At 39.3% G+C, this 14056-nt stretch overlaps 1 protein-coding gene across 1 annotated transcript in view; it reads left to right on the top strand.

The window, feature by feature from the left end:
- The window catches only part of mcf2lb (mcf.2 cell line derived transforming sequence-like b), a 37538-nt gene that overhangs the window by 12481 nt on the left and 11001 nt on the right, over positions 1-14056 (top strand). Inside the window, exons 4-13 of the mRNA XM_059342749.1 lie at positions 1990-2080; positions 8189-8308; positions 8420-8536; positions 9276-9425; positions 9520-9644; positions 10636-10750; positions 10835-10954; positions 12123-12314; positions 12406-12597; positions 13234-13393. Coding sequence (XP_059198732.1) covers positions 1990-2080; positions 8189-8308; positions 8420-8536; positions 9276-9425; positions 9520-9644; positions 10636-10750; positions 10835-10954; positions 12123-12314; positions 12406-12597; positions 13234-13393 — 1382 coding nt within the window. The remainder of the gene's footprint in view (positions 1-1989; positions 2081-8188; positions 8309-8419; positions 8537-9275; positions 9426-9519; positions 9645-10635; positions 10751-10834; positions 10955-12122; positions 12315-12405; positions 12598-13233; positions 13394-14056) is intronic.

Below are 14056 nucleotides of genomic sequence, written 5' to 3' on the forward strand. Positions count from 1 at the left end.
GCATATTTTATAAGAACAAATAAAATGATTTAAACCAAGAAAAACACATTTGGCTGTCAACCAAACATAATTTTAAATTAATTTTAAATCAACAAATATGTGTCATAGTCTTGTATGTGACTGTGTTTGTTTATAATACAGTAGGATAACTATTCAAGACATTATATGATGTACAATATCCAATAATTTTATTTGCACTTTCATAAATTCAAAATAAGCTTTTAGAATCAAAGTTGGTTTTGTTCATTTAATCAACATTGACATTTAAAAACGCTGTAAATGAATGAACAGAACAGAATGAACAGAATTAAAAACAGACAGAACTGATACATATTATTTACTTATATATATTATTAAATATCCAATGGGACACAAGAAGTTATGCGCCAATTACAAAATTCTGGATGGATGCAATATTTAAATTGCAATTTGGCTGATAGTTGATGCAGAAACCATTGATTGTTGTTCTTCTTCTTTGCTTTATTTTTGTTGTTATTTGTGACACATTTTGTGCCAGGGAAACATTACTGTTTTGTCCGACTGCAGTCACAACATTTAGCCAGTTAAAAAGTTATATCCGGCAACCGATGAACTGTATATGTATATATTCACTTTGATGACTGCAATTGGCCTCTCTAGATCTAGCAATCAGTCAATATATCAGTGCATCAATAGGTACAATCAATAGCTAGTCATCAGACATGCAAAAAAAACCCAGTTTGCTGCCTTTTAGCAGCGGCAGCAGAGAGTAATTTTATCCTGTTCTTCTGATTTCCTTATTTCAGCCTCAGGTGCTCCATGTTCACCATAAATGCCCCTCTCATCTCAGCAGCCGTAAATGTCTTAGAGGCGGTAAAAGCTCTTGTCCCACTCCCCTGCTCTCCTCCTCCTCCACCTCCTCCTCCTTGTCTCCGGCTGAGATGTAAAGCAGTTCCTGCATACATTTCGAGTGGCTGTGGAGAGTGGAGTCTCTGTGGATGACTGAGCCAAGTAGTGGAGGAAGAGAACAGGGAAAGATTAAAGGGGAGGGAACTTGCAGGAGAAAAAAAGGGATGAGAAGTGCCACTATACATTTAAATGTTACAGTGAGATAAAGTAGAGAGGCAGCACGGATAAACATTCCTAATAAATGAAACCCTCATGCTTACAGTGGCATCCTCTTTGAGCCCGTCCCCTCCCCCAACATCTGTAAAGATCTGCTGGCTGGCTTCTGGAGCTGCTCATCATTCTGCAGACATCCTGTGATAGGCTTGTTTCTCTGCAGCTCCCGGTGTCTCATTGGAAGGCTGGCAGAAGCAGTGTAGGGGGGACCAGCTGGATGCTGTGGTGGTCTAGAGCTTTTTACTCCCTCCCCTTCAAACACGCTGGGATCTACCTCTGAGACACATCCCTATCTCCTGTTTTTTTTATCTGCTGACACACTTTTTTGTTGAGTTGTAGAATGGGGGACATGAATTCAAATACTTGAGGATTACTCGGATTTTCTTGCTTGAAAGGTCCTGAGGTGCACCTTTGCTGTAGGTGCATCAGGTTTTAAAGTGTGCATAGTGGAGTGTGCCGGTGATCTGCACATGCGGTTGTCATTGATTGTTGGTGGTGTGTAAACCACACAGCCCTCCTCTCTCCTGGGACCAGAGAGAGGACAGCAGGGGAAGGGGGGGCTGCAGGGAGAGAACTGGGGGCTGATGGCCAAGAAATCTGGAGGTTCTTCATCTCCTTTTATGGACTGCACCAGCTGTCTGAGAAGATAAAGAGCAGCATAACAAAACAACTCACTGCGAACAAGCACTTTGGCTATTTACTGTCTCACTGTGCGACGGAAAACTACATGTATGTTTTACATCTGTGTTTGTTTATCTTTGAGCTCTGGTGTTTTCTGTCCTTAAAAGTCTCAGTTAAGAGTCCTTGCATTGCAGCAAAGAATTTTTTTGGGTAAAAGTTGATCACTGGTTAATTTGTTTCAACATTTCGCCTCTTTGTGTGTCCAAGTTTGTCTTCAACGGGCGTGGGTTTCATCCTGGTCATCGATCGCCGACAAGACAAATGGGCGGCCGTCAAGGGGACCCTTCTTCGTATCGCAGTAAGTTGCTCTTTGTGTATGTACATGTGACCATTAGGGCTGGGTAGCAAACTTTGATGCTTTTAGCACTGACTGAATCATTGCAAAGTGTTGAAAAAAGTATTAAATCTCAACAGCTTCAGTGAGCCAATAAGCATGGTATTCCAAGTTCTATTGCTGATGATCAGCCATCAAATGTTTCAAGTTGTGGAAAAACAGTACATTAAGCCTCATTTATGCTCCCTTTACGTACAAAAATATGTAAGATTTAAGCAAAATATCCACTAGAGGGCAGCTCAGCTCAGGGTCAAATGTTAATATGACACAGTAGAGGAGGTCGTATTAATGTTCCCCTTGAGGCAAAAGTAGAGACAGTGTCTGCTCTGTGAGGCCCTTTAATGCATCGTAACATGTGAATGGAAATTTTTGTCACTAATATCCACAATTGTTAAAAAATGTCTTCCTTGTGTCTGATAGTCACGTTTCACTTGAACTATTCGCTACACTGCACCTACAATTTCTGGTGGTACTTCGGTTCAATCCGTGTCTGAAAGCTTTTCGAAAACATGCACAAATACAGATAAAATGAATGCAGAGGACAAACAGAAGGCTCCCTCTGTATCCGTATATACATCTAATGTTTAGCATAAACAGGCTCTTATGCACAAAAACGGGGTTCATATGTGTTTGTGTTGTCTGTATCTTGAGAATTTCGACTACAGTGTGCATTAAACAGGTGTAAAGGAGATGAAAAATAAGATAAGTACTCTTGGATTCTATAAATTTGTATCCAAAAAATAATCAAGAACCAGTATTAAAGATTTTTTTAACAATAGCCAGCCCGAATGATGGTGCACTTACTTACTGCCTTTGCTTTTAATGTCTTTGTGTCTGTGTGGGAAAGAAACAGCCCTTTTTAATCAGCTGTTGAAATGAGAAGACACAGTTTTTAGAGGCAGTGGCCGTGCACCCTCACCCACAGGGAGGCAGAGGGTTTGTCAGGCCACAGAGAGAGAGGGAGAGTTGTTGGAGCGTCCCCATCTTCCTCTCAAAGCTCCACCACTAATATCACAGCCACCCTGGGGGGTTGATATGAGCCAACCTCATCCCTGAACTCTATCCCATAACCATCAAAAGCCTGCCATGTGTTTCCATAGCTACAGGGACAAATAAACAGTCACAGGCCAAAAAAAATCCCCAGAAGAAGATGTTTCCTTTGTTCATTGATTCACCTAAATTTGCACCAATCATCTCTACATCATTTTATTTCCTAGTAAGAAACAACAGTTTGTCACAAAAGGCCAGAACAAAATCAAGATTTTGAAAATTTGTGGATAATGAAATGAATGAATAAAGTATTTTCATCAGCCTAGTGTTTTATTTATCAGTAGAGCTGTAAAGATTAGGCAACCAATGAAAAAAAATCTACTTTTTTAATAAGATAATTGTCTTTACAGTTATTTTTCATGCAAACTTACTGAGATTTCCATCTTTTCTTTGATATATATCATATTAAACTGAATATATTTGGGGTTTTTCAATTTACAAAAGAAGACATTTGAAAAGGGTAAGGCTTGGACTTTGAGAAACTGGAATGGTCATTTTTTACTCTTTCTGACATATAATGGACCAGATGATGAATTAAAATGATTCATTAATTGCGAAAAAAGTGAGAAAACAAGTGCATCAATTGCTACATGCTGCTGCGGGACGAGAAACAGTCAGTGTTGGCACATAATTTATGTTCTTATCACCTCTTTCATTGCTATTTAATGCTTCATCACACCTCTTCTTGAGACGCAAAACTGATACTAGTAATTTAATCTATGCTGCTGGATAAAATGCAGTGGTGGAGCCTCAGAAGTAATCAGGGTTCAATTCAGTTGTTCCAGCCGTCTCCTCTGGGAGCTGAAATGCCTGTTCTGTTCATCTGTGTTTCATGTTTTTATGTAGGGACGTGATGAAGTACTGGCAGCTCTCTGTAACACGTGTGTGGGGGAGAATCTCCACAATCACACAATCTCTCTGCGTGTTGCCTTTTTCGGCTAAAACAATGGGCAACATGATTCATGCTCTACCAGAGTGCTCCCAGCTCTACCAGCTTTATTCATATAATGCGGCTTCTTTTACCCTCCAATGTAGGACAGAAAGATTTATTGTTGCTCATAAAGAAGTAGGCAGAAAAACATTTGATTTTTTCAGACATCTTGTAGAATATAAAGCTGTTCGCCATTGAAAATAACATAATTTTCTACATAAAAAAGCTTTGTTTTTGGATCAAACAGATCCCCACAGGTCTATCATTAACGCTGAAGGCAGTAAAGTAAACTCAACGCAGGGGGGAGGTTTACAAAAAGATGAAATGTCTGAGAGAGAGAATGAGAGATGAATATCACCACACACGGTCCCGAGAGACAGGGGAGACCACATCACTCATTTCAAATTAAATCAAGCCTTATTAATCCCACAAGGGGGACTTTTACAGACTGACAGGCTGGTAATAGGGGCCATTCAGTCATCCCCGCAATAATGCCCTGTTTAGAGTGATTTAGCCAGGCTGCTAAATGGATGGTGATGAAAACTGGCACTTTTCAAGCTGCTCACTCTGTATATATTTGTAGTGGAGACGTGCTAAATCTCATTGTTTTCAGAGATTCACTCAGCGGTTCGTTCAGTCTGTGTGTACATGTTAGGGTGTGTTTCTGTGTGTGCAGGAGAGAGGTTCAGCACGGATATTGACTGTTTACGCTGTCAAAGGATTCCCTTTGTGTTTTTGTGTGTCTATGCATATGAGCACACTTGTGTATACATGTGCTTATGTGAATGTGGGTCAGTGTGTTTCAGGGAAAAGCTGCTGGTCGCTGTGCATGGCTGAGTTTGATCTGACGACAGACAGAGCGTGTGTTTATAGACAGATCCTAATTAAGTCTGCAGAGTTACTGTCAATCCCTGAAGCAACCCCTCCTCCTTTTGTCATTTATCTGGCTCTTCTTTTAGGCTGTGTGTGTGACAGTGTGTGTGTGTCAGACTGAGAGATGCACATAAACAGACAAAGAACAAGTAGACCATGACCATGGATGCAAGCTACCACAGATCCAAGCAGCATGGTTGAATGGTTAGAAGCTACAATGTACATTTAAAGGGCAATGATGGAGACTTTCCACAGTGTTACTTGTGTCAACAAAGCCCATGTTGTAGTGCATCTCTTAACACTTTCTGACTTTTCTACCCTGTCTGTAGCCCTAAGCCCATTTGTTCTACTGATGGTAATATATCTTTAGTCTTGAATACATAGTTTTGTCTTTTAAAAAAGGGCTGAAACAGCTGGGCTTTGTAGTTTTTAGCAAACATAGCTCAAATACTCATACAGTGTATTAGGAGGGCTATTTGCAGCCACAAATTTGGTGTATTGGTAAGGATTTATGGTACCAGAGGTTTGTGGGATTCACTCAAAATAAATTAGAATGGCAGTCAGAGAGCCAGTGGTGCATTCCTGTGCCTCCTAGATGGTCCCATGTCCCAAGTTGGGAAGCTGTTCTTCAGTGTGTTAACGAGCATTGTGGAAACAACTTCGATGCTGCAAAGAAAAACTGTCATATTTTGTGTTGTATGTGTTGTATTTTATTGCTTGGAGCCTTTAAACAATGCATTGACTGTTCAGTATTTGTGTGACAACAAGAACAAAGTAAATGGATCAGATGACCAATTAAATTAAAACACCACATCAATGCCACAAAAAAGCTTGATAAACAGTGGTTAAAAAAAAATTATTTTTTGCATCCTCTCAGTGATTTGGATTTTCTTCAAAATTGAATGGGTTCCTTCGCTCATGCTGACAAAAAAAAAATTAGGTCAAAAACATAACGTCCACCTCAGTAGAGGTAACTACAGTGTCACACATTCATGCATATCATTCAGTGCAACTCTGTGGCTCATGAATGTGCTTTTAATAGCTTGTGGACAAATTTAAATAGCACAGAGGAAAAGATATATCAGGTTTTGGCTACAAAGGAAATGCTTGGCAGTAGGATTAATTAAAATGTTTTTTTAATTTAGATCCTTACACAGTTTCTGAGCACCGATTATAATAGCTCTTTGCTGTATGGAAGCACCTCCTACAGTGCTACCATGTAATAAAACAGCAGTATGTCCTACAGTCATTTTCATTCCTCCAGATGGTGAGTGACCATTCTCACAGTGCTCTTCCTGGTTTTGGCAGGTCGGCAAGGACAAACACTGAATTGATTTATTAATTCCATTAACGGTGCCTCTCCCGAGTGTTTTTCTTATTAACGATGTATTCATTGTCATTTGTGCTTAGAGCAGCAAAAGCCAACTCACTCGGGAAGGGCAGCCAATCAGGCGAAGCAGCCGTTTAGGTCATTAGCTAATTAAAGGGGCATTAACAATTGCATGGCCCCAGGAGGGAAGATCAGTGTCCACCCTCAACCATCACCCCACTGCTTTCACAGCACTATTTAGTGTATCAATGGGTGTCAATCATGACATTTAAATTGGCATTTTATTGGTGCTTTTGGCTGTGTGGTGGCTACATGATATGATGAATATGAGGAGCGTTTTCTGAATGTGTCTTTTCTTTATGCTTAGTATGTTTGTTAGTGAGTAAAACTTTTCCTTTTGCATTATTCCATATGAAATCTCAACAATGCCAGCTGAATAAAGAAAACCCTGTATACATTTGCCTGCACACATGTAGAGTCGGTGGCGACTCTGTCTACCTCATTATTCAAGCGTCTCTGGGACATGAAGATTAATGTCCCTACCACAGGACGGTGCCAGACACCCCCCACACCTTCCCCCACTCTCTCTCTCTCTCTCTCTCTCTCTCTCTCTCTCTCTCTCTCTCTCTCTCTCTTCCCTCTCTCTCTCCTGCTCTACACACTCCATGTACATGCTTTGATGTGTTTGAGCGAGGGTTTTCACTTGGGATACAAAGGAATTATTTTATATGAAGTGCATGTTGCTGTCAGCAGAACGCACAAAACCTGAAGTGTGAAGTATAATGGACTCGGGGTGGAGGAGGAGACTGTCTGCTCTGTGGTTATATTAGTGATTCCCAAGCAGACGGACTTGAACACTTGGGATTACTCCTGCAGATGCCAGGGGGTATGTGGATAATTGTAGGGTAGCTTTACTAATTTTAAAGATAGACATTAAAATCATATTAAAAACACAATCCTATTAAGTCAGCTTTAACACCTGGACACATATTGCAATTGAAAGTCTGTGAAAACCAGTAGTGGAAAGTAACTATGTACAATTTTGAGTTACTTGTACTTTACTTGAGTATTTCCACATATTTAACTTTATACTTTTACTTCACTACATTTTAGGGACAAATATTGTACTTTTTACTCCACCATATTTAGCTGCCAGCTTCAGTTACTAGTTACTTTACAGGTTTAAGATGTAACGTGAAAAAAAAGGATCAATTTTAAGATGGTTACACATGTTTATAAATAAATCCGAACAGTTTATTATGTAGTTAAAATTAGCCTTACCCTGACAACAAGTCCATTCTACTTAACGAATACTTACTTTTCATACTTCAAGTACATTTTGATACTGGTACTTTTGTACTTTTACTTAAGTACGTTTTGAATGCAGGACTTTTACTTGTAGTAGAGTAATTTCACAATGTGGTATTCGTACTTTTACTTAAGTAAGGGACCTGAATACTTTTTCCACCACTGCTGAAAACTAGTTGGTCAGCAAACAGAGTTAGATTATAGCATCGGATAAACGGAAAATAGAAAGTCATCAGTTTAAGTTATAAGATACATAGTTAAACATTTAACAGTTGTAATAGTTAACTGATAGGGTTAGAAACACAACTTCAAATAAGTAGATAAATGGTTGAAATGTTCATCTTCTGCCATGAATGCAACTTGGACATAGCTTACTTGAAAAACAAATTATAACTATCCACTTTTATATGATTAACGGTGTTTATTACGATTCACTTTAATATACATATTTGGAACTTAATGCATTATGTTAATGAAGGGGATTTGAGCTCATTTGACAGAGCTGTGAGTAATAGAGTAGACATATAAGGCTGGGAACTACTGGAGAAAGTGACTGTCTCCATCCGCTCTCTTATTTCAGGGCTCCTTCCCAGGGAACCTCCAGCTGGTTCTGGTCCTGAGGCCCACCACCCTCCTGCAGCGCACTCTTTCTGACATCCTCTTCAAGTTCAACAAGGATGAGTTCAAGATGAAGGTGCCGGTGCGTACAGTCACTCTTGTGTTCTTCCCTCTGTTGCTCCGATCCAACCTTGTCGATATGATTATTAATAAAGTGATATGTATGTAATAGTTTCGGGTGTTTCTGTTTCAGGTGATCATGCTGAGCTCCATAACTGAGCTGCACTCCTACATCGACCGCTCCCAGCTGACACAGGAGCTCGGAGGAACGCAGGAGTACTGCCATGAGAAGTGGATCTCTCACCGCACTGTATGTGAACTGTAAACACCTTAGTGTTCAGCATGAACAGCACAACACTGCAACACATTACAGGGCACTTTTGAGAAATACTTGATATTTGAGAGTGAGAAAAGTACATACAGTCATGGAAAAAAATATTAGACCATGGTTTTCTTCAATTTCTTGTTCATTTCAATGCCTGGTAAAACTAAAGATACATTTGTTTGGACAAATATAATGATAACAACAAAATTAGTACATAAGAGTTTAATTTAAGAGCTGATATCTAGACATTTTCCATGGTTTTCTTCAAAATTAATAATTATCCATTTTTGTTGTTATCATTATATTTGTCCAAACAAATATACCTTTAGTTGTACCAGGGGTTAAAATGAACATGAATTGAAGAAAACAAGTCATTTTTTCCATGGCTGTATAAACAGCGAAGACAAAGAAGCTTAATTTGAGACCCCACCAAGCTACTTTTAGCTGTGTCTTGAAAGTTATAAATGGTAATGACATCAAAAAGGGGCCACTACTTTAGAAAAAAAGTGTTATAGTAAAATAGTATTTGCAACAGTATTTTGCATTTAGCTGATAGTAAAATCAGCTAAATGCAGCCCACAAAACAAATAAAAACACTTGTAAAGGATGCAATTTCAGCCTCAAATGAATCTAAAATATGAAGTCTCTGCAAATGTGACTTTTCTCTTGATTCACATGCTGAGCTTTGCATGCTGACAATCTTCCTCTGTCCTGCATGCATCAGGCTATTGAAGGCTTTGCATTGATGGTAAAGAAAACAGCACAGACTCTGCAGTCATTTGGGACCGAACTTGCTGAAACTGAACTCCCGAATGAAATCCAGGCCACAACCATCCTGCTGAGCACGCACACCACCAAGAAAGAAAAAATGAAGGTAACATCTTCAACATGGACGTATTATTTTTTTCTATAGAGTAAATTAGATGTGCATTTGGATTACATCACTCCATCTGTCTGTATGTCTGTAGGAGGACCTGCAGGTGGCTCTGGGTCAGGGCAGCAGGCTGCTGGAGAGCATCAATGAGCCGGTGGTGCGAGACCCCGACCACAACATGAACCAGGATGAGCTGGAGAACCTGGCGACAGTGCAAAGGTGAGAACCACACGGCCTGATCCAGCTGCAGGATGGTTACTAAACACCTAACTCAGCTGTAATTATGTAGACAAACAGATGGAAGAGGTGATGTTTCACATGTGGTGATGTTTTTACATACATACGCATTAATTAACCGATGCACAATAAAATGTCTGATTGCTAAATACCTGCTTCTTATGGCCGATACAATACCAAAACCTATAATTTTACATTTCTGTATTTTAAGTAGAATTTCTTAACCTGTAGTTTATGCACAGCTGAGCATAAAAAGGAGAAGATGTGGTGCAAAGATGCATGATTTAATATTCACTCTTCAAGCTTAAACTTCTTAATGTGAATGATTATTTTCTTCATTACATATGATTGAAAATGAAAAATTGTTGGGTATGTTGGAGATTAGATTGGAAAAATTTGTGATTTTTAGACGTTTGTTTCCCATAATTTGTGATTGGTATATCTCATATTTTCTCATCTTTTTTAAAAGATCATTAGTACATGACATTTAAGATGCATACTGTTGTTATTCTGCACACAAAACAAGAATATATATATTTTTATTTATTTATTTATTGTATTTGAAAGCCATTAATTTACTCTGAGTGATCCATGTAACACAGATTAAAGCCAGTATGTTTATGCTGCTTGTTGTTGTTGACCGGCGATTTGTCCGCAGCTGCTCCAGCTCTGCCCTTAGTAGAGTTGTAATAATATGTGCAGTGTTGTTTGAGGTCAGTCAGTGCGGTATTTTAAGCAACACTGAGGGCGCTGATTCTCTTGTCAACGGGCATTAGCTCTACATAACACACACACACACACACACACATACACACACACACACACACACACACACACACACACACACACACAAACTCAGAGAAATCCTATCCCCACTCCATTTTCTACTCTATTCATTTATCTCTTTGCTGCATTTTGTCTATTCTCCTGCCTGTTTTTTAACTCTCCGTCTCTTTTCTTACTCTTCTCTCAGACTGTTGTCTCAGCTGGACGAGACAGAAAGGGCTTTCGATGAGTTCTGGGTGAGGCATCATACCAAACTGGAGCAGTGTCTCCAACTGCGCCACTTTGAGCACAACTACAGAGAGGTGAGCCCCTGAGCTCAGGTGAAATCGTTCTTCAACATGATCCCTCTTTAAACCTGAAAACTGACTGTGATGTTTCTGCTGCAGGTGAGGGCTCTGCTGGATCAGGTGTCTGAGAAACTTGCAACCTTCTCTGAGGTGGGGATCAGCCCGGCCCACGCTGACCACATCTTCTGTGAACTCACCACCTATGAGGAGAGAGTCTGTGTAAGTAATACCCAAGCCCTCACAACTAAAGCTTTGTCTCACCACGGCATGAATAGATGAGTAATATCTTTTTATAATGTGGGTTTGTTGTTGGTGGGATAAAACAGACTTCAGAGAGACAGTCAGTGTTACAAAATAATGTGATTATTATAATTATAGTCATAAAATCATGATGCATATGAATGCATTGGTCCCATTCTAAAAGGCTCAGGGACTTTTTCATCCTGGGGTTAAATATTTAATCACAATTGTATTGAAATCACAATATGGACCAGTGCAATATCCAAATATCCGAGTTGTAATATTTGTTTAAAAAAAATGTGTCTAAAAATACCATCCTGAATGAAGTGTAATGGTGCTGCTCTACAAATCATATCATACAGACGGAAATTGATGGTTATTAAATGTATCATGTTGTTACCCCCACCTATGGGCAAGATGGCTTCTCAGAGATGACGGGCTGTATATTTACTAACATTATGGTTGCTATGGACCAATTATTTGTATAGAAACATTGAGAATGTGTGCACATGCCAATTGCAAGAAAAACAAAACAGAATAAGAACATCTTGAAGAAAACTAGTCTGCAAAAAAGACTACTTATTCACAGGACTTTCTTTATTTTACTGTTGAAATGCTGTCTCGATACTGTAACAACTTGTCACTTTACATTCATTTTTTATATGTAAATGTATAAGATAATGATGCAATGATGATGCTAATAATGTAATGCATATGTATAAAAATTAAGACTTTTATTAGTACCTTTTCAGTTTTGGCAGCCCACCGCACAACAGGACACGTTCAAAACAGATAACTCTTCCTGTGATTAAAATTAAAAAATGTTCTTGTGTATTTAAGCATACTTCTACTTAAGCGCTTTGGTCAATGCTGTTGTTTTTAAATGCGCTTTATAAATAAATTTGTATTGCATTGTACTTCTAATTCCGTCTGCAACAGTCTGCATGAGCAATCGTGTTTGACACTATAGTGACGTGTTTTAATGAGATAAGGGGTCTTTTGGAGAGTTATGTCACAATTAGTACTGGAAAACTGTATGCAATATACAGTACAACAGTTTTCACAATCCTAAAGGTTTGAACAATGTTTTGAAAAGGAATAATAGCTGAAGCATACTTAATAAGCATGACTCCATCTTGGTCCACAGGAGGGACTGGGCAGAGCCTCGTCGTTGGCCCTCGAGGGTGAAGAACTGATCCAGAACTCCCACTATGCTGAAGACTCCATTCAGCCCAAATGCAGCGAGCTCAGAACCGTCAGTGAGGACGTGAGCAGCAACATAAGGGCCAAGAAGGATCACCTGCTCAAAGCCATGGAGCTGCACCACTGTTTGGAGAGGGTAAGAACATCTCACGTTCCTGCTGAAGTTGCTTTTTGTAAGTTGTTGGGGGTTTTTTTACTGACTCTTCCTCCTCTCTTGTCCTCTTCAGGCTTCTAAATGGGTTGATGATGGTATATACCTGCTGGCGTCTCAGCCAGTAGACAAGTGTCAATCACACGAGGGGGCGGAGTTAGCGCTGAAGGAGCTGGAGCGTTACCTGGACAACGCAGGCCAGAACCAGCTGACGGACCTCAGCACCATCTGGACAGAATATGACGCAGTGCTCAACCAGCAGTTCAGAGTAAGACGACCAACAAAATAATCAATGTGCATTTTTAATCTCACTGATCATCTATGTCTGGATTATTCTAAATATCTGTCTCACATTAGTGTGGCATAATTTGTGTCAGAAAAAAACACTTGACATAGAAGTCACATCTTTAGTTTAATATTTTGCTACACAGAACTCAGAGGATGAGTTGAAGTTGTTGTAGAAGTAATTTTCTACTGATTATTTTCCAGAGATCTGATTAGAAAACATTATTAGAAACTTTCCAAATACACTGGAATTATTTGTGCTGGAAAAAAAGACAACTAAAATAAAAAAGTTTATTAGTTATTTTTTTATGTTGTAAAGCTGTCTGTATAATTTTTACTACACTTAGGACTTGGGAAAGGTGGGTGCAAAACTCTGAGTGTCTTTATCCGTAATGCTTTTCCAAGATTTTTCATTTTTGCACGTTCATTTGCTACAACATATAAGCAACAGAACTGGAGAACTTACTTCCTGTGATTGTCCAGACATCAAAAAGCTGCCAATATCAGCAAGTTTGTTTAAAATATAACCACATTTTTTTTCATTTCAAATTATATGCTGCCAAAAAAAGACATCATTATCAGTTGTTATAATATTAAATGTTCTATTCCTGTGTATCAGGACCAAGTGGAGAAGGTTTTCCAGAAGCAGGCGTCCATGCAAGAGATGTTCGACAAGAGGAGGGTCAGCCTGAAGAAGCTAGCAGCCAAACAGACCCGGCCAGTGCAGCCGGTGGCCCCCCGACCCGAAGCCTTTATCAAGTCCCCTCTCAGCTCGCCCGGTCAGTCTCCACACTTACAGCTGGACTGTTTATTTCACACCTTGCAGAGCATTTTAGTGTACACCCTGGACAGATCTCATTCACACCTATGGGCAATTTAGAGTCACCAGTTAAACCTAATTGCATGTTTTTGGACTGTGGGAGGAAGCTGGAGTACCCGGTGAGACCCCACGCTGACACGGGGAGAACATGCAAACTCCGGCGACCCTCTTGCTGTGAGGCAAGAGTGCTTTCACCGCTTTCACATTATATGGAGCACTTAAATGTACATTATCAGACTCCATTTTACACAGCACTTAGAGTGGATAAAATATATGGTTCTCACTTATGGTTGGTACTTTACCTTGCAACATAAAAGCTTCATTTTAGAAGCTTTCATTGTAGACACATATAACACAGAAACTATAAATTAGGGGTTGGTACTTGTTACCATAAGCATACAATAATGGGCAGCCTTTGGATGCATGGCTTATAGTTAACGGAAGAAAACTTGGAAAGCTTTTTATTTTTTTTAAAAACAGCTGTTTTTAAGATACAAACACAGGAGACAAAGCAATTTAGATGAGACATAAAAAATGGGATTTTTATGGTATGGGTCAGACTATTACTGCAAAACACCAAAATCATATAATTCTCAAAGTATACTGTCTCAAGTTGTGTTTA

The sequence above is a fragment of the Centropristis striata genome, chromosome 10 (assembly GCF_030273125.1).
Source record: "Centropristis striata isolate RG_2023a ecotype Rhode Island chromosome 10, C.striata_1.0, whole genome shotgun sequence".
NCBI lineage: Eukaryota > Metazoa > Chordata > Actinopteri > Perciformes > Serranidae > Centropristis > Centropristis striata.